Here is a 25,958-nt window from a genome sequence, read left to right on the forward strand (position 1 = left end):
ACGGCGCTCCCGCTATGGGAGTGCACTGACCACCAGGGGGCAGCTCCTGCTTTGAGTGTCTGCCCTGTGGTGGTCAGTGCGCATCATAACGACCAGTCGTTCTGGTCATTCTGTCATAAAGGTTGCTTAGGCTTTTATGTATATATATAGATTATGTGTAACAGGATATTGTAAAAATTAAGTTACGAAATTTTTATTAAAACGTTTCTTACATACCATTATATTGGCTGGGCTGCAAAAATATTTGTTGTGGGCTATATGCGGCCCTTGGGCCACAAGTTTGACATGCTTGGTCTAACCACTGAACACACCAACCAGGGCAGGGCATAGATATTCTGAGTTTGAGAAGAATTGTGGAAGTAGGAAGAGATAATTAGTTTGGTTTTAGGCATCTTGAAGTTCCTGTGGGATAGATAGGTAAAAATTTGACAGAGGCAACAAACCAGGTATTGTCACTTGGAGAAAGAATCTTGGTTATAACTTTTTAAAAAATGTTTTTATTGATTTCAGAGAGGAAGAGAGAGGTAGAAACATCAATGATGAGAGGAAATCATTGATTGGCTGTGTCCTGCATGTTGGACTGAGCCCGCAAACCAGGCATGTGCCCTTGACCGGAATTGAACCTGGGACCCTTCTGTTTGCAGGCCGACGCTCTATCCACTGAGCCAAACCAGCTAGGACTTGGTTATAATTTTTATCAAGTTTCCCTTTTTGGTTTATTGTGGCTTAATCCAAATCATTAGCAGTTTTTTATAGCATGTTTACAAAATCCTGATGTGAATATAATAGAGGCCCAGTGTACGAAATTCTTGCATGGGTGCAGTCCCTAGGCCTGGCTGGCGATTGAAGCATGAGCGTCTGGCATGGAAGAGCAGGTCCCAGCTGACCTCTGGGCCCTGGGCCCCCACACGCCCCCTCCACCTGAGTCATTGGGCCCCCGCCTGGCTCCCTCAGCGCCTGGGAGCCGGGTGGCGGCCCCGCTCCCTGCTGCCACCGCTGGTCACCATCTGTGGGGCAATTGGTCCCCGCTCGCACCCACTTTGGCCTGGCGCCGCCCACTCACCTGCTCCACCATCCTGCCATGGTCCTACTTTCATCAGGGCCCATTGGGGCCAGCAGCGCATCTGCTGCCACATTCTGTGCCACCCCTGCTGGTCAGCACATGTAATAGCAAGCGGTCGAACTTCTGGTCGAGGGGACAATTTGCATATTAGGGGACATGCTCTGAGCGTCTGCGGTGTGACTTTTATTATATAGATGACATGATTTACAAAAACATGAGTGCTTTGGTTTAAATCACTTAGTTACCCAGAAATGTTTATTGAGTCCCTACTATGTGTCAGATACTGTGCTGAATGAATAGTATACATTGGTAAGCAAACAGACACAATCCCTACCCTTATCAAGCTTATAGTCTAGTGGTGAGGAAGAGCATTAGTCAAATAATCACACAGATAATCACATACCTTTTTACCCAAGTACAATATACCTCTTCTGTATATATAAAGAGGTAATATGCAAATTAGCCAGGACGCCTTAAGGCGTCACGATTGGCTCAGGAGGAGGCTGCATCACGACTGGCTCAGGAGGAGCTGTGCACGCAGATGGGCAGGAGGGGACTGAGTGCCGCCCCCAGTCCCAACGGCTGCATGGAGCGGAGACACAACACCAGGGCTGGGGCATGCTCTGAGCCTCTACGGTGCGACTTGGAGTACGCCCCCACCCCAGCGGACACACACCAGGGGGGGCTCTGCGCATGAGCTACAGAGGAAACACCTTTCTGACTGCTCATTGGCTAAGCTCCCTGTACACCACCACTCGCAATGTTCTTGGTAACTTGGTTAATAAGAATCCAAGAAGGTGATCTAGGGTTTTTCCACCTCACTCCTGGAGGAAAAAATGAAGGTCCGCTGCTGGAGGGCCTAAGAAATGTCATATCCTGCCCTAGCCGGTTTGGCTTAGTGGATACAGCCTCGACCTGCGGACTGCAGGGTCCGGGTTCAATTCTGATCAAGAGCATGTACCTATGTTGCAGGCTTCCTCCCTGGCCGGGGCCCAGGTCAGGGTTCATGTAGGAGGCAACTAATCGAAGTGTCCCTCTCACATTGATGTTTCTCTCTGTCTTTCCCTCTCTCTTCCCTGCTCTCTAAAAATCAATGGAAACATATCCTCAGGTGAGGATTAAAAAAAAAAGAAAGAAAGAAAGAAATGTCATATCCTATGAAAGATACATCTTGAAAATGCCTAAAGAAAGTTGTCATTTTTTCATGGTGAAGGGACTGGAGTCCGAGTTGATGAAAACACCTTGGCAGCTGCGGCAGCCAACAGTGGCAGCAGCAGGGGGGTGATGGGGGTGGCGCCTTCCCCTGATCAGCCTGGTCACCTCCCTCAGAGGTCATGACTGTTAAGGCATCCTGGACAAATTTGCATATTACCTCTTTATATATATATATATATAGACTAGAGGCTGCACGGGGAGGGTGGGGGGACGATGGTGGGAGAGGTCCCCTCAGCCCAGCCTGCACCCTCTCATAATCCTAGACCACTGGCTCCTAAGCGCTCACCTGCCTGCCTGCCTGGTCAACCCTTACTGCCCCCCCTGCTGTCATGGTCACTCCCAACTGCCTCCCCTGCTGGCCTGCTCGCCCCCACCTTCCCTCCCCACTGGCCTGCTCGCCCCCAACTGTACCCCTGCTGGTCTGCTCACTCCCAACTGTCCCCCCTCCCCCCACCCCCAACCCTCCCCCCGCTATCCTGATCACCTCCAACTGACCCCCACTGACATCCTGCTCGCCCCCAACTGGCCCCCCTGCTGGTCTGCTTACCCCCAACAGCCCCGCCCCCCAACAGCCTGATCACCCACAACTGTCCTCCCCTCTTGGCCTCTAACCCCCTCTACCTCGGCCCTGCCACCATGGCTTTGTCCAGAAGAACATCCGGAAGGTCTCCTGGAAGGTCTCCCAGTCTAATTAGCATATTACCCTTTTATTAGTATAGATAGAGGCCTGGTGCACGTGTGGGGGTCGGCTGGTTTGCCCTGAAGGGTGTCCAGGATCAGGGTGGGGGTTCCCTTGGGGCATGGGGCAGCCTGGGTAAGAGGCTGAGGGCCGTTTTCAGGCTGGTCAAGCCCCCCAGTGGGGACCCTCTCCCCATGGGGGTGTGGCCAGCCTGGGTGAGGGGCTGAGGGCTGTTTTCAAGCTGGCCACACCCCCTTCAGGGTGAGGGTCCCCGCTGGGGTGCCTGGCCAGTCTGGGTGCGGGGCTGATGGCTGTTTGCAGGCTGGCCAAGCTCCCCAGCAGGGACCCTCACCCCATGGGAGTGTGGCCAGCCTGGGTGAGGAGCTGAGGGCTGTTTTCAGGCTGGCCATCCCCCCTCCCCCCCCCCACCCCGGTGATCCAGGCTCCCAGCCCCTCTTTTTTTGCTTTTTTTTTTTTTTTTCAGTGCCTCCTTGACCAGAGGCCAGGGCCGGCTGGAAGCAGGTATCTGGGATTTATTTATCTTCTATAATTGAAACTTTGTAGCCTTGAGCGGAGGCCAGGGCCGGCCAAGGCAGGCAGGAAGCTTGGCTTCCTTCATCACTGGGGGCAACCCAAGCCTCCTGCTCACTCCCGCTCCATGGCCACCACCTTCTTGGTTGGATTCATTTGCATACTCACTCCTGATTGGCTGGTGGGCATGGCTTGTGGGGCGTAGCGGGGGTATGGTCAATTTGCATGTTTCTCTTTTATTAGATAGGATTGGCAGGGGGTCCCAGGAAATGGAAAGAAACACTGGAGTAAGTTAATGGATTACTATTTAGCATTTGTAGATAACATTTTTAGTAGACCATTTATTCATATATCCCAGTGATGGGCAACCTTTTGAGCTTGGTGTGTCAAACTTCGCCAAAAAACTGAGCATAACTCGCTTAGTGTGTCACTTTGAGGAAAAAACTAACTCCAAGACTCTAGTCGCAAATGTTTCATCCTCAGGAGCAGCAAATGTTTCATCCTCGGCATGCGGCCGCGTGTCATCAGAAATGGCTACGCGTGTCAGTGCTGACACGTGTGTCATAGGTTCGCCATCACTGATCTATCCAGTAAGGAGCAAAAACACAATTCTTATCATGGATCTTACAGGCTGGTGGGGAAGGCAAACATTCAAATTACAACTGTGTAAAATTACATCCATGACAAATGCAGTAAAGGAAAGTAACTTGGTGTATACGAACCTATAATAGAGGAGAATGGTTAGGAAAGTTTTCTGAAAAAGTAATTGTTTAATTGAGCTCTAAAGGAAGAAAAGGTATTTAAGCAGAGTGGTGATGGAAGAGAATGTTTCATGCAGAGTACAGTAGGTGCTATGACTTCATATAAGAAAACCCTGGTTTTTTAAAGGATCTGAAAGAAGGCCAATTGGGCTGGACAGCAGTGAGTGAATTGTTAGATGAGGAAGGACAGATAGATAGGTAGGTTACCAGACTTTGGAGGTCTTGCTAAGGACCTTGGCCTCCATCCTAACAGCAGTGGGAAGCAAAAGAGTTTTAAAGTGTGTGTGAGGAGGGCATATGGTTGGATTTGTTTTGAAAGGATTGCTCTTACTTCTAGGTAGAGAACAAATTGAGATTTTGCTAGCTAATTTTGTACACAAGGGAAGAAATAGAGGCTTAGATAGGAGTATTGGCAATACACATAGAAAGAAATGAACAGATTTTGTCAGTATTTTAGTAGAAAATAAATTCACTAGAATGTGGTGGTTTGATGAATATGGGAGATGGAGATGCCAAGGATGTTTCTGTCTTAAAGAACTGGATAGAAAGTGTCATTCACTGAGACAATGAAGTCTCAAATAGGACCAGATTTTGAAGGGGAGTTCATTTTTTGGCCATGTTGAATTTGAAATTCAAGTACTTTTGGGACATCAAATTGGAACTGTTAGGTAGAGCCTGGAGCTTAAAAGCGAGATTTAGACAGGAGTATATATTTGTGAATTGTTTATATTTAGTTGGTAATTTTAGACTTTAGCATGGGTATAGTTATTAGGTGAAGAGTGTAGGGCAGAAGAAACCAGGATAAAACCTGTCACATTTATGACTCCAGATAATTACATTCTGAGGTACTAGGGATTAGGACTTCAACATATGGATTTTGGGAGACAAAATTTAGCCCATAACAACATCTCTATCTCAAAAAGTGTTTTTCTCTATGCGAAATAATAAATGTTCATAAATTAGTTCCTTCAGGGATCTTTTTAAATTTACTTTGCGAAAAGAAATAAAGCACAAGTACTATGTAACTACTGTTGTCACAACATACCTTTTTCACAAAGGAGCATTTCTAACAAACATCTCCAAATAAACTATTTTAAAACAAAGGAATCAATGCAAACACTATTCCTCACTCTGAATATTATCTAGAATGTTCATCAATACATACAAGGACTCACGGGACTTAACATATAATTGTAATCATAACTATGATTTATTATGGCAAAAAAATACAAATCAAAATCAGCAAAGGGATAAGGTGCATGTGTCCATAGGAAACAGGCACAAGCTTCCAAGAGTCCTCTCTTAGTGGTGTCTAACAGAATGAGTTTAATTCCTCCAGCACTGAATGGTACCAATATGTGTGAACAGTTGTCTACCAAAGAAGCCCAAGGTACAGGGTAGGCACTCACTGTCTAACACACGCCAAAATTCCAGACTTCCAGAAGGAAAGCAGGTATTCAGCATAAAGCATATTATTTACACAAAGAGTTTAGGCACAGTAAGCTATCAGTTAGGGAATGGTGAGAACTGTTCCAGAATCTAAATCTTTAAAAATTGTGATTTTTATTTTCCTGTTTAATCTGCCATTCAATGGCTTCTAGCTTATATTGGAAAGTCCATTTGCCACCTAGAAAATACCATTGGATCTCTAGGTACTAAACAATAACTCATACATCAGGCCTTTTTGTATTGTTTTGTTTTTATTGATTTTGAGAGAGAAGGGAAAAGAGAGGGATAGAGAGAAACATCCAATGACAGAGAAATAGCAGTCAACTGTCTCCTTCACTCCCCCTGCTGGGGATCAAGTCCACAACCTGGGCATATGCCCTGACCTGGAATCAAACTGCGACATCCTGGTTCATAGGTCAAGGCTCAACCTCTGAGCCACACCGGCTGGGCTTTCAGGTCATTTTTAACAAATATGCTGGCAATTAAAATTAGGTGTGTGTGGTAAGAAGGGTGAAGCCACATCCATCTTTATTTTTAAATGTATTTTTATTGGTTTCAGAAAGGAAGGGAGAGGGAGAGAAAGATAGAAACATCAATGATGAGAGAGAATCATTGATTGGCTGCCTCCTGCACTCTCTACTGGGAATTGAGCCCACAACCCGGGCAGGTACCCTGACCGGGAATTGAACCCTAACCTCCTGGTTTATTGGTCGACACTAAATCCCTGAGCCACACCGGCTGGGCCACATCCATCATTAAAATATCAGGAGTTCTTAGTCATTTTCTATCCTCTATGGCTTTCTGAAAAGTTACATGTAAACAGAAATTAGAATATTGGATTATTTAAAATATCTAGGTGGTATTTAGAGGGTTTAACAACAACAACAACAAATACCAAATAAAATGCATCCATAATGTGAGTAGTTAAAAAATAGGATTTTAATTTTAATATCTAGTAGTATGTTTCTTCATAAAGTAGATTTTCATTTTCTGTTGTGCTTTCTGTGTTCTCTGTCCACAAAAGTGAACCATAAGACTGAAAAAATCTAGCCTCTTAAAAAGCACATGCTTAGAGATACTACTTATAGTTTAGTTCTTTTTGTTTGTAGTAGGTGTGTTCAAGGATTTTGGAGTCCTTTATTACCCGTAGTCTTATACCAGTTGTTCCAGTGTGACTTCATATGTGTCATATCTTGGTGTGGATGGCAGCTTGTCAAGACTGGCCAGTTGGACTGGGACTGTGAGAGTCAGGAAGGTAGTTTAGACTGGGAATTGTAATCCAAGGGTTGAAAAACTCAGAGCTGGCAGGAGTCACAACAGAGGTCAAAATGTTTCTTGTATTAGGGATAAGCCAAAAAGCCAGAAACAAAGCAGGGACGTTAGCAGTTAGCAAACCAGTCATTTGATGATGAGGAGAAAACTAAGGGATGGAATAACTTACAAATGTTGACATTCACAAAGCCTTATCTTATATACAAGTATATCTTCACCCTCTAAAGTGCTGCTATTAGCTCCTATATTCAAAGATATGAAGAGACTTGGTTCAAGATACAACAGTAAATAGCCAAGATTCCAGTTTTTTAATATTTCAGGCTGAAAATCCCATATTCTTAGATAAAAGTGTTTTTTAAATTATGTTCCACTGATTCGTAGGATTCTGCTAAGGTACCCCAAGTAAGGGGTGGAGTGGGAATGGGGAGGCTCATCACTTTTAGGTGACATTCCATCCCAGCCCCATTCTACCAGAGTAGGTCAGTCTTACATATTTTGATTCTGAATAAGATTCCTTTGAACAACAGTTATATTGCTTAAAAACTCAGTGAATTAGTAGGCTGTTACCTTTTTAGACCAGGTAGTTTATGAAAGTGACACTGGACAATAGAAATTCCCAAAGTGAGTGCAAAGAGAAACTGTCCTATAGTGTTTTAAAACAACTTTCTTAACTTAGGTAGCAGCAGAATTTGACCTTCTCCAAACTTTACAGTAAGAACTATATGAAGTAGCCCACAGGAGTTCCAATTGAAGGACAGACAGAGAAGGTATGATTAGACTTAGAGTTTATTTTTCTACCAGTAATAGAATCTGTTTTCACAGGGGCAATTTATAGATGGATTTGATGTTCTTTGAAATTCTTAATTCTAGACATTGAAATTATAAAACCTTTATTGCAGATAAAAACCTTTATAGAACCCTTTATTAGAAACTAGAGACCCAGTGCACAAAATCGTGCATGGGTGGGATCCAGCCAGCCCGGCCCCAATCAGAGTGGATCAAGGCCAGAACTGTTGGGAGGAGGAGACAGCGGGAAGTTGGCTGACCAGCCCAACCCAATCGGGCCCGATCAGGGCCGAGCTGGCTGGCGGGGGAGGGGGCTTCGGGTGATTGGTGGGCCCTGCCTCCAATTGGTGGGGGGGGGCGATTGAAGGCTTGGGCGGCCGTGGGGAGGGGCTGTGGGCAGTGGGCTGGCCGGCTCCACCCCCGAATTTGGTGGAGTGGGGGTCCTATCGGTTGTTAGCGGCTGTGGGAGGCGCCATGGGAGGTTGGCTGGCCAGCCCCACACACGGTGTGTGGGGGGGCGATTGGGGGTGGAGCTGGCTGGGTGGAGGGGCCGTTGTTAGCGGCCATGGCAGTTGGCTGGTGGCCCTGCCCCTGATCGGAGTGGGGGGGCCAATCTGGGGTGGGACTGGGTGGGGAGAGGGGCTGCAGGAGGTTGGCCAGCCAGCCTCGCCCCCTATTGGGATGGGGGGTGCGATCAGGAGTGGGGTGGCCAGGGGGAGGGACTGCAGGAAGTTGGCTGCCCAGCCCCACCCCCTATTGGGGTGGGGGGGGTGTGATCAGGGGCGGGCCAGCTGGGGGGAGGGACTGTGGGCCTATCATGGTGGGGCTGGCTGATCAGGGGTAGGGCTGGCAGGTGGGGGGAGGGAGAGGGCATTTGGCTGGCCCCCGCTCTTGATCAGGGTGGGAGAGTTCGATCAGGGGCAGGCCAGCAGGGGGAGGTGCCGCAAGGTTGGCCAGCCGGCCCCACCCCCTGATCTGGCAGATTCGCTAGCCACAGTGTGCATCATAGCAACCTGTCGTTACGACTGTTATGGTCCCCTGGCTTTTTATATACATAGACTAGAGGCCCGTTGCACGATATTTGTGTAAGAATAGGCCTTCCTTCCCCTGGCTTCGCTCCCGGCCACCCGGGAGCCGGCAAGTCCTCGCTTCCAGCCGGAACACTGCTCCTGTAGCTCCCTCCGCCCTCCTCCCTCCCCCTCATAGCAGGCCTCATGCCCCGGCTGATTGCTCTGTGCCTGTATATGCAAATTAACCTGCCATCTTTGTTGGGTTAATTTGCATACTGCTGATTGGCTGTGGGCATAGCAGAGGTACGGTCAATTTACATGTTTGTCTATTATTAGGTAAGATGCCTTATTTTGATGGCTTTCTTGAAATGTTATTTCAGTGTACTATTCTTCAAAGTGATGTAAATGGACAAAATCCAGATCATTTAACTTATTGGTCTTCTTGCTATCCAGCAGCCAAGCATAGTGTAATGAAAATTACTATCTTAAAGGGAGACCAGAATTCTAATTCCAACATTGTCAGTAATTACGTGACTGTAGGTAGGCAAACTTAGGCCTATAAAATGGAATCTTAGATGAATTCTAAGATTCCTTTTTAAAATATATATATATATTTCAGAGAGGAAGGGAGAGGGAAAGAGAGAAACATCAATGATGAGAATTATTGATTGGCTGCTTTCTGTACCTCCCCTACTGGGGATCAAGCCCGCAACCTAGGCATGTGCCCTTGACTAGAATCGAACCTGGGACCCTTCAGTCCACTGGCTGACACTCTATCCACTGAGCCAAACCAGCTAGGGCCTAAGATTCCTTTTTGAGAAGTTTTTGCTTAGTCTGCCAATCCCCTTCATTTTTTAATTAAATTTTATTTATTTGAATTTCTGCTTTATTGAGGTATGATTAATATATTAAATTGTAAATCCCATTCATTTCTTAAAGTAAACATTAAAATACTATTCTATCTACACTAATAAAAGAGAAACATGCAAATTGACCGTACCTCTGCTATGCCCACAAGCCACACCCACCAGCCAATCATCTACACTAATAAAAGAGAAACATGCAAATAGATTGTACCTCCGCCTCGCCCACAAGCCATGCCCACCAGCCAATCAGGAGCGAGTATGCAAGTTAACCCAACCAAGATGGCTGCAGCCACAGAGCGAGCAGGAAGCTTGGGTTTCCCTGACAATGGAAGAAGCCAAGCTTCCCGCCCGCCCTGGCCGGCCCTGGCCTCCGCTCAAGGCTACAAAGTTTCAATTATAGAAGATAAATAAATCCCAACAAAAATGGCGGTGGCCACAGAGCTGGAGACAGCAGGAGGCTTGGGTTGGCCCCGGCGATTGAGGAAGCCAAGCTTCCTGGTTGGCCCTGGCCTCCGCTCAAGGCTACAAAGTTTCAATTATAGAAGATAAATAAATCCCAGATACCAGCGCCTCCGCTTGGGAATGGGCAGTCAGACATCCCTTGAGGGGTCCCAGATTGGAGAGGGTGCAGGCTGGGCTGAGGGACACCGCGTCCCCCCCCCATGCACGAATTTTGTGCACCGGGCCTCTAGTAGTCATATAATATTAAAACTGCAATAATAATAGCTAATGTTTATTTAAAGAGCCTTTATATGTTTATCTCATGCTGTACCAGATATACTTGCAATTCCCATTATATATCGAGCCCACAACCCGGGCATGTGCCCTGACTGAGAATTGAACTGTGATCTGGTTCATAGGTTGATGCTCAATCACCGAGCCACATTGGCTGGGCCCCATTTATTCTTACAGTGGTCTTAGTACTTTACATATGAAGAAACTGAGGCTCATAGAGGTTAAATAACTTGGTCTGAAAGTTAATAAGTGGCAGAGCAAGGTCAGTCTTTTTGTCTCTGAACCATGAAACTTTTCTGTATTGAAAGCTTGCCTGCTAAGTATAAAACCTTGAAGGGTTGACTATCTAAACCCGAGATGAAATGGCCATATTTATTATCATTAATAACTAAAGTCATATAACTGTTATGCACTGTAAAACCTGGTTAACAAAGTTATTTTTCTAGTTCATAAAATAGGACTTTTATATGTATATTGCATATAAAATGTTCTTGGAGTTTGAGCTATAAACTGAAAAGTTTTGTATATACACAAAGCTTATTTAAAAGGAAATATTCATTTCTTAAAAAATAATTGTTTATAAAGCAAAATATTGCCTGTAGTCATAGTGTTATAGATATACATGGCTGAAAGAAAGCTTTCAAGCTCTACCAGAGAAATACAGAAATATAGTTTGGTGCTTATATTCCTCTGTGAAAGCTAGAACAGGGTTGGTGGAAGGAAGTGGAAGAGGGGATGGGAGATAAATGGTGATCGATAGAGACTGCCTGGGGGTGGTGAGCACACAGTACAGATGATGTGTTGTAAAATCATGCACCTGAAGCATATAGACTTTTGTTAATCAGGGTCACCCCAATAAATTCAATAAAAGGGGTGTGGGAGACCAATTGACACTCTCCTCACTTGATGACTGCACATGTAACTGAAGTTTTCTGTATTCTGTATAATCTTCCTAATTCTCTTATAGGTAGACAACACCAATGTAATTAAGCTGAGACTAGAAGCAGAATCGGTCAATATTGGATGTCAGGGAAGAGGATTTGGGAATGTTTCATTCATGTCAACAACCTACTTCATAGGGTAGAATTTAGACCAATGGACCTGTAGGGAAAGATTTAAAAAATACCAAGAGTAAAGGTAGTAAGATGGAAAAGCATGGTAGTTTGGTTGCAATAATAGTTATATCTTGTTGAAAGCAACATTAATGATTACATACTAGTAGTAATTTCCATTTATTGAGTTCTTGCACTTCACCAGCTTCCTCATTTAAGCCTTATAACACCACTGTAAGTAAGGTAGGATCTAATCCATATAAGTTAAATAGCTTAAACATGGTAGCTCTGTGTTAAGTGGCAGAGAAATATCTTAAGCCCAAGGTTTCAGGATTCAAGAGCCATACTTAATCAATATGATATCTTCTTTGCATGTAATATGCATGAACTAAATATTTAGATGAAAAAAATAATTTTGATAAGCATTCACATGTTTATTATTTCCTAAATGATTAGATAGAAATATGAAAGTAGTTAAAGTAACTATTAATTAATTTATATGGAAATTTATAGAACATTAAACTTTGAATTGCTGGCATTCTGCTTATGCCAGAGAATATACTCTTAATTATTTGATAAAGCATTTACTGGGTTTGAGCTCTTTAATTATACATTTGTTCTGAATCTCAGAGAAAAGGAATATTTCAAGTCTTATGTTAAACTAGAGGCCAGATGCACGAAATTCGTGCCAGAGTAGGCCCTCGCAGCCCCAGCTTCGTCCGGAAGGACGTCCAGATAGTCGTTGCGCTGTTCGGCCATTTGGTCGATTTGCATATTACCCTTTTATTATTATAGATGTCTTTAACAGGAAACTCAGTAATTATTTTCTAATGTAGGTAGTTATGATTTGACATTATATTTCCTGTGAAAGTTTCATACATGGATTCAAAGTGTTATGTCTCTGTCAGTTTATTCAGATGAGATGTTCTCTGGAAAACATATTAGGTGGCTCAAATAGTTCTAGCCACAATGAAATTATTAGGTCTTACAATTATTAGTATCTAACTCATACTTCATTGAGGTGCCTTCTCAAATGTCTCATCAGAGAGGTTTTTCCTGAGCATACTATCTAAAGTAGCATCCTCCATCACTCTAGGAACTTTTATTTTGTTTATTCTCAACTCCCCATCACCTGACACATAAGAGTACTCAGTGAATATCTGTTGAAAGAGAATGTATGAAGAGTATGAATAAAGTTACTTTATAAATGTAAGTAGAAAAAAGCAGTATGGCAATATGTCTAAATTAGTATATTTTATATGGTAATATATGCAAGTAAATGAATGTTATAAGTAGATATTTGGCTATTTAATATATATCCCTAAAAGCTCTTTATTCCATTTGGGCGGAAAGGTGGCCTCATTTTGACACTCATCCAGTTATCATATCCAAATATGTATCCCTAAGCCTAAAAGGAATTTTATAAAAGTTTATTACAAAAATATCCAGTCTTTTCAAGTAAATAATAAATTAATTTTAAGGTTGCTGTCTATGTGGAAAGAAAAAATAAGTTTGCAAATAAGAGTCTATTATGGCCAGTTCAAATATAAATAATGGTATACTGAGGCCACAAAACTCCATTGTGACCTACAGAATATTGCATACATTTCATTAGATTAATTATATTGATTACCTATTTGTGTATCAGGAGTGAATATATCTGGGTTTTATGATCTTCATGGAGAATACTTCATATAACATGCTTTTTCTTTTCAGGGAAGCTTGTATTTACTGTACATCCTTCAAAGTAGGTCAGATATGCTAAAATTAAAGCTGGCTAAAATAGAATCTTATACTACTGTACACTAGCTCAGTCTACCTCTCCCCAAACTCCCCTTTCCCCTTCCAACCAAAAAAAAGAAGAAACAAAAGGAAAATATAAACCAGAAAACAGATTTTTAAAAACTAATCCTTTTCTTCATTTCTTAAAATTCAGGAACAAGTTCCAGTTCCGGTCTATCATCCAACACCTAGCCAGACCCGCCTAGCAACTCAGCTGACTGAAGAGGAACAAATTAGGATAGCTCAAAGAATAGGCCTTATACAACATCTGCCTAAAGGAGTTTATGACCCTGGAAGAGATGGATCAGAAAAAAAGATCCGGGAGTAAGTTTCAATAAATTTATACATGTTTTAAAGGTCTATTTTAAGAGATTTTCTTTTGAAAAATATTCTCCTGCATTTTGGAAGTCAGTTAATATAAACAGTTAATGCAAGATAATGTTTAGATAAAGTAATTCAAGAAGAATTTGAATTCTGACCATTTTATATGTTGCTTGTGTCCATTTGGATGAAAGTTGATGTCAGTTAAAAAATGATTCATCTGTGTAAGTATAAACTAGTACCAACATTGCCTTGTCAGTTGGGAAAGCAAATTGGCAATGTGTCAAGGACCTTCAGGTCTATAACCTTTGAGACAGTTAATTCTAGAAATCTATCCCAAAATGTTATTTCACTCTCCTATAGCTTTATGCATAAAGATATTCACCATAGTTTTATTCAATGAAAAATAATAGTAGAGGTATAGTTAAGTAAATTGTGGTATAGGAATACTTTGATTTGAATACTTTGATAAGTTATGTAGCCATAATCAACTGGCTTATTCTTAGAATTTTGTATATCCTATCTAATAAAGAGGGAATATGCTAATTGACCATCATGCCCTCACAAAGATGGTAGCGCCCACAGCCAATAAGGAGGGAATATGCTAATTGACCGCCATGCCTTCAAAGATGGCGGCACCCACAGCCACAAGATAGCGGCACCCAATCTCCTCAGCCCCACCGGGGCGGCAGGCGGGTCTGGCCATTCCGCGCACCTGCCTCCAGAGTCCCCCAGTCCCCCCAGCCGCCCAGGGCCGGCCCAAGGCACAGGCAAGCCTCAGATATTGGCTGCCCAGCCACCTAGGGCCAGCCCGAGGTGCAGGCAGTCCTCATGCACTGGGCCTCTAGTATATAAATAAAAGCTGTCAGACTGAAAGTAAAATTGTTTACTAAAGGTTTTTAGTGATATGAGGAAAATCTTGATCCATTTCTTAATTTGTGGAATAATAATATTAAGCCTGGTGAGTTGGATATTGTATAAAATTTTACTTCTGGGAAGTTTTTGACCTCAGAGTTATTATCTGAGAGTTTCTAATGAAGACAGCCATACTCCTTTTAGGTTGAGAGTGGTCTTGCCAATACATGCATAATCTAATTTACTTTGTTGATGTTTGACTCTTTGAGCCATAGCACCAGTTAGTGCTAGCACTTAGGATCATATCCTATCTAGAACACTTTTTTAATAATTAAAAAAGACTGGTGAAGAAAAAGACTCAGAATTTTAACATTCTTCTTTTTATTATAATACTAGAGGCCCGGTGCATGAAATTCATGCACTGGGGTGGGGGGGGTGTCCCTCAGCCCAGCCTGCACCCACTCCAATCTGGGACCCCTCAGGGGATATCCGACTGCCGGTTTAGGCCTGATCCCTGACGGACATCCTTCTCACAATCCGGGACTGATGGCTCCCAACCACTCACCTGCCTGCCAGCCTGAGCCTCTATTTGTATAACCACATGACTTCCCTAACCACTCCCCTGCCAGCCTGATTGACACCTAACTGCTCCCCTGCTGGCCTGGTTGCCCACAACTACCCTCCCCTGCCGCCATCCTGTGCGAGGGCGTGAGGGTCAATTTGCAAATTACCTCTTTATTATATAGGATGTTTTTATTGATTTTAGAGAGGGAGGGAGGGAGAGGGATAGAAACACCTATGAGAGATAAACACCAGTTGGCTGCCTCCTACACACCCTATGCTGTGGATCGAGCCTGCAACCAAGTCATGTGCCCTGACCTCTTGGTTCATGAGTCAGTACTAACCACTGAGAACACTGGTCAGTCTAGAACACTGACTTGAAACACTGCAGAATTGGGTTGCTTTTTGAACCTGAAGGAAAGTGCAGTGAACTTGAAACTGGGATTGATGAAGAGAATTCTGGCCTACAGCAGCCCAGTAAATAGGCTGAAATTAGTGGTTCTGTTTTTGTATACATATAGTTATTAAAATGAAAACTCTTATTTCTGGATTTATACTAGAAACTCAGTTCGTGTAAACAAAGTTTATCTAGCCAGTGATTTCCTACCTAAAGCATCACATTTTCCTTCCAGTGTCTTCTACATGTAGCTGTTTTATAAGCACAGTTCTAGCAATGGCTTTGATCCCCATGTGGTCCATTTCTTTTTGTTCTCTTGATTGCTCTCAAAGTCTGTATATTTCCAGGGGATTGAAATGAGAGGTTGTAGATGGTCTATCACTTATAGGAAAAAAATTTCAATTTGCTTTGATGGTAGGATCACTGGCAAACCATTTTTATCTGTTTCACATTAACCCTGTCATTGTAATAGGATTTTAAAGATTATTCTATATGGACCACTTCTCTATAAATGCTTTCTGATTATTTCTCTTTCGCTCCCAACAGGTGTGTGATCTGTATGATGGACTTTGTTTATGGGGACCCAATTCGATTTCTGCCGTGCATGCACATCTATCACCTGGACTGTATAGATGACTGGTTGATGAGATCCTTCACATGCCCCTCCTGCATGGAGCCAGTTGATGCAGCACTGCTTTCGTCCTATGAGACTAATTGAGCCAGGATCTGTCATCTGACTTCAAGTGAACCTTCATTTTTTTGGTGGTTTTGATCTTTTGTCACTGAGCCCAAAGAGCCAGGGATTAGGAATTAAGATCATGCACAAAAGTTTCCTAAAAATTCCTGAATGGCTGCAGATGTTGGGGAAAAGTACGTCATATTTTAGAAACTTAGGGGGAAAAGTAGGATGGTATTTTTATGTAAAGCCTTGACCCAGTGTTTAAAAATATATAATTGTATTTAGATCTTGTTATTGCTCCAGTACATAGGAATTGTGTAAAGTGTTACAGCAGCTGTTATATGTTTAAATCGTGTGTGTTGAAGATTAGGAAAAAGATAGTGGTTGTTTTTCCTAAATGAAATAACTTTTTTCTTCCCCCACCCAAATTCTTTTCTGAAGTTGCTAGCATTTGGGTCAAGGTTTTATTAAAAGCTACATTTTATAACACTGGCACACAAAAAAAGTAGTTTTAAGCTTGTTTGCACAGTTCTTTTTTTCCATTGGAAATGGAATTCATTGCCTTAGGTCTTTTTAAATAGTGTATTATTATCGTTGGGGCTGGCTCTATGCTTGAAAACCAGTTTATTTATAACCTGTTATAAGTGCTATATCTGTTTGCAGTTAGGAAATGCAGAATTCAAAGTGATCTCCTAGCTTGTAAGCAAACTGAGATGCACTATCCCTTTCTATAAAAAAACATGAGTTAATGTGTCAAGAAACCAACTCTAGTATGGGGTTTAGTATTACCCTTTCCAGTGTGTTTTATCTAATTATTTTGGTTAATATGGTGATAATTAAAAGTCAAGGTAAATTTTAAAAATTAAGATTTCTGATTTATAGAGCTTGAATTATGCCACAGTGCTTATGTAAAAATGAAAGTGGCACCATGGTGAAACTGAGAAAAGTTTCTCGGTTTTAACAATTTTGATTCATTCTTTCTTGTGACCTCCTTCCCTGTTGTCTTGAACCATAGCAAAAGGATACTGCATCTCTTATTATTGTAGTGCTGAGGTTATTGAAATTATACAAAACACATCTCAGTCTCTGTTTCTTGGAAAGTCCTGCTAGCTGACTGGCAAGGATAATTAAGATATATGTATTTCATGTTTTGCACACAAATGCTGAATTTGTATAACCACATGACTTCATAGTTGTGATCTCAAAAAAGAAGGAATTTCTCCTTTATTTTTTTCTTGCAGTTAATGTAAGAACACTGAATCTCTAAGCTTCTGAAGTGTTAGAGGTAGAGATGGTCTAGTAAAGATGTAGTTGTAATGTTTTATCCATTTAGCATGTGTTTATTTTTCCGTATGTACTAAGAGGTGGTTTATTTGTTCAGCTCAGTGATATTACAGCTAAAGAAATCATTCATTAGCAAAAGGAGAAGCAGTTTCAACCTAACAAATAAGAAATGTTTCTTATCATTTTATATTGAGTTGAATATTTGACTCTTAACACTTTTCTAGATACAAAATACAAGTATCTTGAAGGTTCTTCATAACTGCATATAGAGGAATTTAGTATGTCATAAGTACTTTTTAAAGATTTGACATTTGGCTGTAGTATCCATATGTTGGTTAATTTTCTTATGAGCCCCATGATGGAAAGACTTAAAGATGAATTTGAGAGAAAAAAATGAAAGGAATTAGATTGTCAGGTTCTATTAAATTGTTACATGTATCTTGCTTAATTTTTGTTCATTAATTTATATCCACCCAATTACATAAAGCAAATTTGGAGGAAACACCTGAAGTTGTGCAATATTTTTAGTGATATTACTGTTTTTATCCTTGTGTTTTCTATTTAAACATGATGTCTGTGTTATCAAGTATTATAGTCAGACTTCCTTTTTTCTAGATCTTTAAATTTGGTAAATGAACTTTTTAAAAACTCATTTTTTATGTTGCTTTTAGTCTTTCTTTATATATGGCTTCTTTAACAGAAGTTTGGTAGTATTGAAGGTACCATTGAGTTTGGTAGTATTGAGTTGAATGCTTTTTTTTTTTTTTTAGGTACTTTGTATTCTTTGATTTTGACCTTCAGATACATGTTAAAAACCACCAATTTTGGCTTTTACTAAGTTAAATAAAGTTATAATACAGTTGTAAAGAGCTAAAGTTAGAGTTGATTACATAACAATATTTCCCGTTTTCTAATCTTTTCTTTAAAATATATATGTATAGTTTTAGTCAGTTACTTTTTAATCTTTGAGTATATATACTTTGGGGAAAGTATTTTTATGGCTTGGTATTTCATCATAAATTTAGAAGCTTAATAGATTCAAATTTTCTAAAGCCAGATGATAGGCTCACCATATTTAGATTAGCATGTTCATGCTTGGCTATAGGATTTAAAATGTCTGAAAAGCCTGATGAGGAAAAATTAAAAGAATGTTATTCTTTTAAATGTAAACTAAACAAATTTAAATATTAGTAGTTTGGTTCACACAAACCTTTTCAATTCTATGAGTGTTCTTTGTAGAGAATTTCTTAAGCCCGATATTATAACTCTCCCTACTACCAGTACTTACCATGTGATATTAAAACAGTATGATTTTACAGAATACAGTGAGCAGTGAAGTAACAAATTCTCTAGGTACAAACTCCTTTGTAAGGAAGCATGCATTTTTAAAAAGGAGGATGGGAATCAGGAAAAAAGGTAAGTTTCTTTGGCATAATTCAGAAATGTATGCAGCTTGGTGGCTACCTCTGCTTACAAGGACATTAGCTAGTAGTCAGTTTCTAAGTCAACTGATTCACTTGCATTTAAGTGCATCGTAGCTGATCTAACCTCAACTAATATTTTTTTAATCTTTATTATTGAAAGTATTACAGATGTCCCCCATTGACCCCTATTAGCTCACCCCGCCCTCCATGCAAGGCCTTCACCACATTATTGTCTATATCCATGGGTCAACTAATTTTTTAAGCCTTTAATTTTGAAATTAGTGGACACAGGAAAAGTTGGATTTTTGGTTAGTAGCTCCTGAAGTAATATTAAATTTATTCACCTGAATTTAAAGATCATCTAGTCCAGTGGTCGGCAAACTCATTAGTCAACAGAGCCAAATATCAACAGTACAACAACTGAAATTTCTTTTGAGAGCCAAATTTTTTAAACTTCTTCTAACGCCACTTCTTCAAAATAGACTCGCCCAGGCCGTGGTATTTTGTGGAAGAGCCACACTCAAGGGGCCAAAGCGCTGCATGTGGCTCACGAGCCACAGTTTGCCGACCACGGATCTAGTCTTTTATTGGGTGGAGAGAAAGCCAGAAAAGATAGTTTGTTTTCCCCTTCCTGCCTACCTCTCTAAATAGCTCTCTTGCTCCAGCCTTACACTCAACTAGACTTCCCTAAGACACAAGCCTGATTCGGGATGTTCCCATCAGGGGAGTCAGTATCTGGCATGAGAGCCAGTATCTTCCTGATGCATTATATTAATCCTGTGGGGACTTAGCAGCTGAATTCCTTCTTGTTTTCCCCACTTGGTCCAAGTTTCTAAGTATTTGCTATTGAGTTCTCTTGTTTCCATTAACTTTGTGCTTTCTCACAAAGGCTATTTGATGCTCCTGCTCCCTTTGGAAATGAATTGGTATTATAGGCTACCCTGCCTATTAGAAAGTTTGGATCTACCCATTTATCTCTTTAAATACATTTTTCCTAAGGAAGATATTCTCAAAACCTAGGTGCTTATTTAATAAATGCTTGTTAAATAAAGTATAGAGTAAAAATGTCCAACTACAAAATTTCATCATTGCATTGAATATAATTGTTGATTGACCCTCCGTGAGGTGAGATTTTCTTAAGAGCTTTCAAAGATAATATCTGAAAGAATTTTTTCTTGGTTCTATATACATCAAAATATGTATTTGTCTATGCTCAGGTAGTGATTTAATGTTCACAGTTCAAATTTAGACAGGGCTTTAGTTTGTGATGATTAATCAGGGATGGGGAACCTTTTTTTGCCAAGGACCATTTGGGTATTTATAACATCATTCATGGGCCATACAGACTTATCAACTTAAAAATTAGCCTGCTATATTTGGTCAGGCATTTAACTCACCCCTAATGCCTTGCAGGGCCAGACCAAATGATTTCGAGAGCCTTATATGGCCCCCTGGCTGGATGTTCCCCATCCCTGATTTAAGTGAAACATAAGGTTAATGGAGTAAATAACTGTAAATGTTCAGTCCTATTGCATTATATAAACATCTTAAAACAGTACTTTTTCTACGTGGTTTAAAAGATATAGTAAGTTAATTATGTATTTAGGGAAAATTTATTGGACTGTTTGTTAGCTCTGCACATATAGCATTTCTAAAATATGTTTTTATTTTTTAATATATATTTTTTGTTGATTTCAGAGAGGAAGGGAAAGGGAGAGAGTGGTTGAAACATCAATGATGAGAGAATCATCAACTGGTTGCCTCCCACACCTCCCCCTACTGGGGATCAAGCCCACAACAGGGGCATGTGCCTTGACTGGGAATTGAACCATGACCGCCTGGTTCATAGGTCAGTGCTCAACTATTGAGCTACATGGGCTGCACATACAGTATTTTTAACCGGAGAAAAATAATCTCCATCTATTTTCTAGTTTCTAAGAGTTACATTACAATATATAGAAGTTAGTAAATGGATGTGACAAAAGTATTGGGGGAATATTAATTTAAATATACTTTGTAATTCCTTTTATGAGAGCCTCTGACTAAAAGCATCCCACAAAAAATTGATTAGCTTAATTCTAACCAGCCCTTTTTAAAACCATACAGGGGTAAGTTAAAAATTAACACCAGTACTGGGTGTTCAGAGTTTGATTGTTTAGATAAGTGTATTCAGACTTTGCTTTTCCATTTGTCCTTTGGCATTTCCTTGTTCTTTAGCATGGAAATAGAAAATCCCAACAAATCCCTTTACAACCCATTAATTGATTCATAAAATTTTTGTGAGAGGCATTAGTGAAATTATACAAAAGAGGTTTGGATTTATCTGCCCATTTTAATTGTCCACATTGTTCTTGTTTGCTTTATCACTCTGAGCAATAGGCATTAGCTCAGGACAATAACTGGAACCATTTTACTACTGTTACTGATAGACTAAAACCACTTACCATTTCATAAAAATTTTAAGGAAATTTTAGGAGTGATACTAACTTTCCTTTATATTCTTGTTTCTTGAGAAAAGTTACTGTCCACTTGAAGATTTAGTCATCTTTGGATGCTTTCCACAGAAAGTTTGTTTTCCTCTGCATATGAATGAAGAATGAAGCAGCATTATAAATAAGGTACACATTTTAGGCATTTAAGATTGTGTTAAAAGGAGCAGCAGCACCTGTTTGCTTTGAACCCTTTCTATAAAGTCAGGGCTTATAGGCTCCAGATTTCTTGGCACTGAAAAAAGAAGTTGAAGTGGGTAACTGAAGGTTTGCCTCGGAGTCTAGTCATAGTCGTAAACTCTTGAGTGCTTGTGAGAAGATTTGGTTGGCTTTGCAGAAGTGATGAGCCCCGCTTTTATCTGGAGCCACATAGTAATTTAGTCATTTGGGATCCAAAGGCATTGTGTGAATTGGGAAGCCTGGAATATGTCAGAAAGACATTGAGATTAGCTTCTAACACTCTCCATACTTGAGGTGGGAGAATAGGCTACATTCTGCCAATTCCAGAATCAGAGCCAATCCTTGAGCTTTGACACTGTGCAAAATCATGACCTTCTGTCTGTGAGGGTAGCTGAACTCAGCAGATAGATTATAAATTAATAGCTACAGTTTTAGGATATGCAGTGTGTGGGGAGGGGAAATTGTTTTTCACAAACCATTTGTCATCATGGCCCTTGTTGTGATCTTGACATGAGCAAGAATAATTTATAAACATTTTTCTTTCTGGTAGTGAGCAGGTACTATATCTAATAGGGCACTTTGAGATGGTTTGTTATTGCAAGTACCGTTCTCGGGATTATTTCTTTCTTAAACTGAGTTAATTGCTTTGAAGATATCTTTGAAGTAAGAAATCATATTTATGGGTATGGGTTTTGATAAACTGGGTTTCTGATTTCCATGATGAGCAAAGGACATGAAATGCCAACTCACATGGATTCTTAGAGCCTGACTATCACTTAGCATATTGAAAGTATTTTTTTTCCTTTAGTAGCTGGTGAAGGGAAGATTTATTTTTATCAACAAGTTTACAGAAAGCAGAGGCAAGTGTTGCTGGATATCTGGTATGGCACCAGCTCCTAAATTCCATGTTTAACCCTATAGAATCCATTCTTCATGTAGCAGCTAAAATAATTTTGAGTAAATTGGATAATGTCATTCCTCTGCTTAGAACTTGTATAGCTTCCCAGTGTACTGAGTTAATGAAGATCCATTGGCTTTCTGCTCTCTTCTTTCATAGTACTCTACCTTATAGCCTTGTTTGACTTTCTTTTTGTGCCTTCTAAAATGTCAAGCTTGTTCCTATTTCAAATCTTTTGGAATTACAGTTTCTGCCCTGTAGTTCACTTCAGTCATTTCCATGACTGGCTCATCCTCCAGACCAAACACATCCCCTTTTTATATACTCCTACTAGTATGTCTTCCTTAGCAGACTAAGCTCCGTGAGATCAAGATATTTGGGTGAAGGGAAGGAGAAAATGGGGAAGAAGAGAGCCCTAAGGAATCTGAACATTTCTGATTGAGAGGGAGCCATCATCAAGGAAGTTCCCATTGGAAAATAGGGATCTTATAAAGAAGGGCAAAGGCAACGTTCTGATAAGCTTTGTCACTAACCAGTACCACAGACTGTATTCACTGTCCTCATTCTTCCCTTCACCTAGGAAAGTTTCTGTATATGAATTTTGGGGGAAAAAAAAGGTCATATAGTGGATGCATGTTGTTTTTGTTTGCCCAGCATCCCATCTTTTTTGTAGTAAAAACCTCCAACTAGCATATGACCCATTTGGACCAATTGTAGTACCTCCCTTTCTAAGGCAGTGTGATTCTCAAACTTTAGTGTGCATCATATCCACCTGGAGGGCTTGTTAAAATTTAGATTACCTGGCCTCACCCTTCTATCAAATACCCTGATGATCTCATGCTGATCTGGGGAAACTGGTCTAAGGGATGATCATTTAATCAAGCTGGACTAATCTGAGTTCTTATCTGGGATTTTTCATACTGGAGGTAGGAAAAGAAGCTCGCTTCTTCTGGTCACAAAGCTGTAAGGATGTGAGGTATGAACGGCCATGTATACCCCTGCCATGCAGAGAAGCCAGTTCAAGAGAATAAATCTAACACAGGAGCAGAGTCAAGAGATGGAGAGCACTAGAGCCTTTGATTCAGTCATCCCCTAGGCCAGTGGTCGGCAAACTCATTAGTCAACAGAGCCAAATATCAACAGTACAACGACTGAAATTTCTTTTGAGAGCCAAATTTTTTAAACTTAAACAACTTCTAACGCAGCTTCTTCAAAATAGACTCGCCCAGGCTGTAGTATTTTATGGAAGAGCCACACTCAAGGGGCCAAAGAGCCGCATGTGGCTCGTGAGCTGCAGTTTGCCGACCACGGCCCTAGGCCAGCTGTCGCCAACTGGTGGTCCACAGACCACTGGTGGTTTAAGGGAACCTTTGGAGCAGCGATCACCAAGACCACTGGTGGTCCATGAGGTCCGAAAGTTTGGTGACCACTGCCCTAGGCCAAACCCACCACTGCCTTCCCACAGTATATGTGGCCCAATAAATTTCCCACGTAAAGTTAGTATTTTTAGTAGATCAGGCTTTTCTCTAACTGTAAATTTGCTCACAACCTCTTTCATAGATAGTTAACTGAAAGCCGTAGTCCAGGGGTGACAGATTTCTGGCCCATGTACCACTTTGACCCACAGATATGATGTTGCCACACTTAAAATTGAATGCCTTTAGCATACACATACCAGTTTTCAAATGTTCCTACTTCTTACTAGAGGTCCGGTACACGAATTCGTGCATGGATGGGGTCCCTCGGGGTGGCCTGCAGAGTTTGGGCCCCAGATTGCACTCCCAGCCTCGCAGCTCCAGCTCATGCCCCCAGCCCCGCAGCCCCACTGGCACTCCTCCTTGGCCTGGAGCCACCCCCTCACCTTTACCATCCCGCCTGTGGGGCAATCAATCAGTCAGGGCTGGGCCCCCTGCTCAGCTCCCTCAGCACCTGCGAGCCAGGCGGTAGCCATGCTCCCCACCATCGCTGCTGGTCACCATTGGCGGGACAATTGGCGGGGCGATCGGGCCCCTGCTCGCACCTGCCTTGGCCTGGCGCCACCCGCTCACCTGCTCCTGCTCCACCATCCTACTGCAGTCTGCTCTCATTGGGGCCCGTGGGGGCCAGCAGCACCTCCACTGCCACCCACTGCCAGCACCACATCGCCAACGCCCGCCATGTTCTGCGCCACCCCCTGGTGGTCAGCGCACATCATAGTAAGCGGTCGGTCTCCCGGTTGAATGACAGCCCAAGGGGACAATTTGCCTATTAGGCTTTTGTTATATAGGATACCAAACCTCTTCTAGCATATGGTTTGCTGCCCCTCAAGCCTCAGTCCAGGCCTGAGTCTCTACATCTGTTCAGGCCTCACTTCTTGTCTCTAGAGTAGCTGACCAGACTCTACCTATCCATCTGGGGATTAGATCATGCCTTTTCCTCCAATAGCCCTTGATCGTTTTATGAGCAAATACTGTTGCTTAAGGGTTGCCTTTTTTTCCCTTTTGGCTTTATTGAAGTTAGACCCTATCCCTACTTCAGGAAGCCTAGTGGCCTGGGGAAACTGCCACACAGACATGTGCTCTGTGTGTTTCAAGCTGAGTTTCTAATGTTTGAGTTTTTAGCCAGTACCTTAAGGGTGGCCTAAATGACTATAAATCAATCCAACTTTTAAATTGATCATTTTAAGCTCAACCAGCAGTTTAGCAAAGTGTGGGCTTTAGAGTTCAACTGCCTGGCTTCAAATCTTTATGCTGCAAAGTAACCAGGTGATCTTAGGTAAGTTATTTAACCGGTTTCAGTTTTCTCATCTGTAAAATCACAATAATAGTCCCTACTTCATAGTGTGGTTATGTTGATTAGAAGCATGTCAAGTGCTTAAACTAGCAACTGGTAAATAATGAGCACTTGATATTAGCTATTTTTCTTCCACCCAGAGCATATAGCGTCTGGTGTTCAGAAGTGTTTGTTAATGATGTGAAGAAAAACAAGACAATCCAGTCCAGTCATTTGTGAGGTCACGTTAGCTGTGACGTGTCCGATTAAACTTTAATGTCAACTTTAAGAAGTCCATAGTGATCTTTAGTAATTGTATATCTTCCCAGAGGAAGGACTGTATTACATTTTGTCACTTGACAGTTGACTTTGTACAGTGGAGTCAATTCATAGATTGCTAACTTAGAAGTGAATTTTTCAAGCCCCCAAATGAGGCTCCTTGTTTGTGGACTCACCCTGTTGGGCAGTAGTGAACTTTGCACCAGGTTTCCCAGGAGCTATGCTAACCCAAGCAGAAAGACACTTTCTAGCGTTGGAGAGCTACCTCTGGGGACAGGGGTGAGGAGTTCCCATTTGGTTTTCAGAATCCAGGTACCTTTCATTTATTTTTTTTTTTATTTTTTTTTTTTTTCAATTTTTTTATTAAGGTATTATATGTGTACATATCTTACCATTGCCCTCCCCACACCCCCCTCCCATATATGCCCCCACCCCCCAGAGTTTTGCATCCATTGGTTATGCTTATATGCATGCATACAAGTCCTTTAATTGATCTCTTATCTCCCCCACCTCTCCCTAACCTTCCCCTTGTAATTTGACAGTCTGTTTGATGCTTTACTGTCTCTGTATCTATCTTTTTGTTCAAGATTATAATGTTCTTTATTATCCATAAATGAGTGAGATCATGTGGTATTTTTC

General features: G+C 41.5%; 2 protein-coding genes across 4 annotated transcripts in view; one reads left to right on the plus strand and one right to left on the minus strand.

The window, feature by feature from the left end:
- RNF11 (ring finger protein 11) overlaps positions 1-16,501 on the plus strand; it is a 45,901-nt gene extending 29,400 nt beyond the window's left edge. Inside the window, exons 2-3 of the mRNA XM_079776932.1 lie at positions 13,356-13,525; positions 15,882-16,501. Coding sequence (XP_079633058.1) covers positions 13,356-13,525; positions 15,882-16,053 — 342 coding nt within the window. The 3' untranslated portion in view covers positions 16,054-16,501. The remainder of the gene's footprint in view (positions 1-13,355; positions 13,526-15,881) is intronic.
- A 1,437-nt stretch (positions 16,502-17,938) lies between these two features.
- TTC39A (tetratricopeptide repeat domain 39A) overlaps positions 17,939-25,958 on the minus strand; it is a 63,571-nt gene continuing 55,551 nt past the window's right edge. For all 3 annotated transcript variants that reach the window (XM_079776928.1, XM_079776927.1, XM_079776929.1), the window contains exon 19: positions 17,939-25,635. The gene's annotated coding sequence lies outside the window, so the exon portion shown is untranslated. The remainder of the gene's footprint in view (positions 25,636-25,958) is intronic.

This window comes from Cnephaeus nilssonii, assembly GCF_951640355.1.
Source record: "Cnephaeus nilssonii genome assembly, chromosome: 7".
Taxonomy (NCBI): Eukaryota; Metazoa; Chordata; class Mammalia; order Chiroptera; family Vespertilionidae; genus Cnephaeus; species Cnephaeus nilssonii.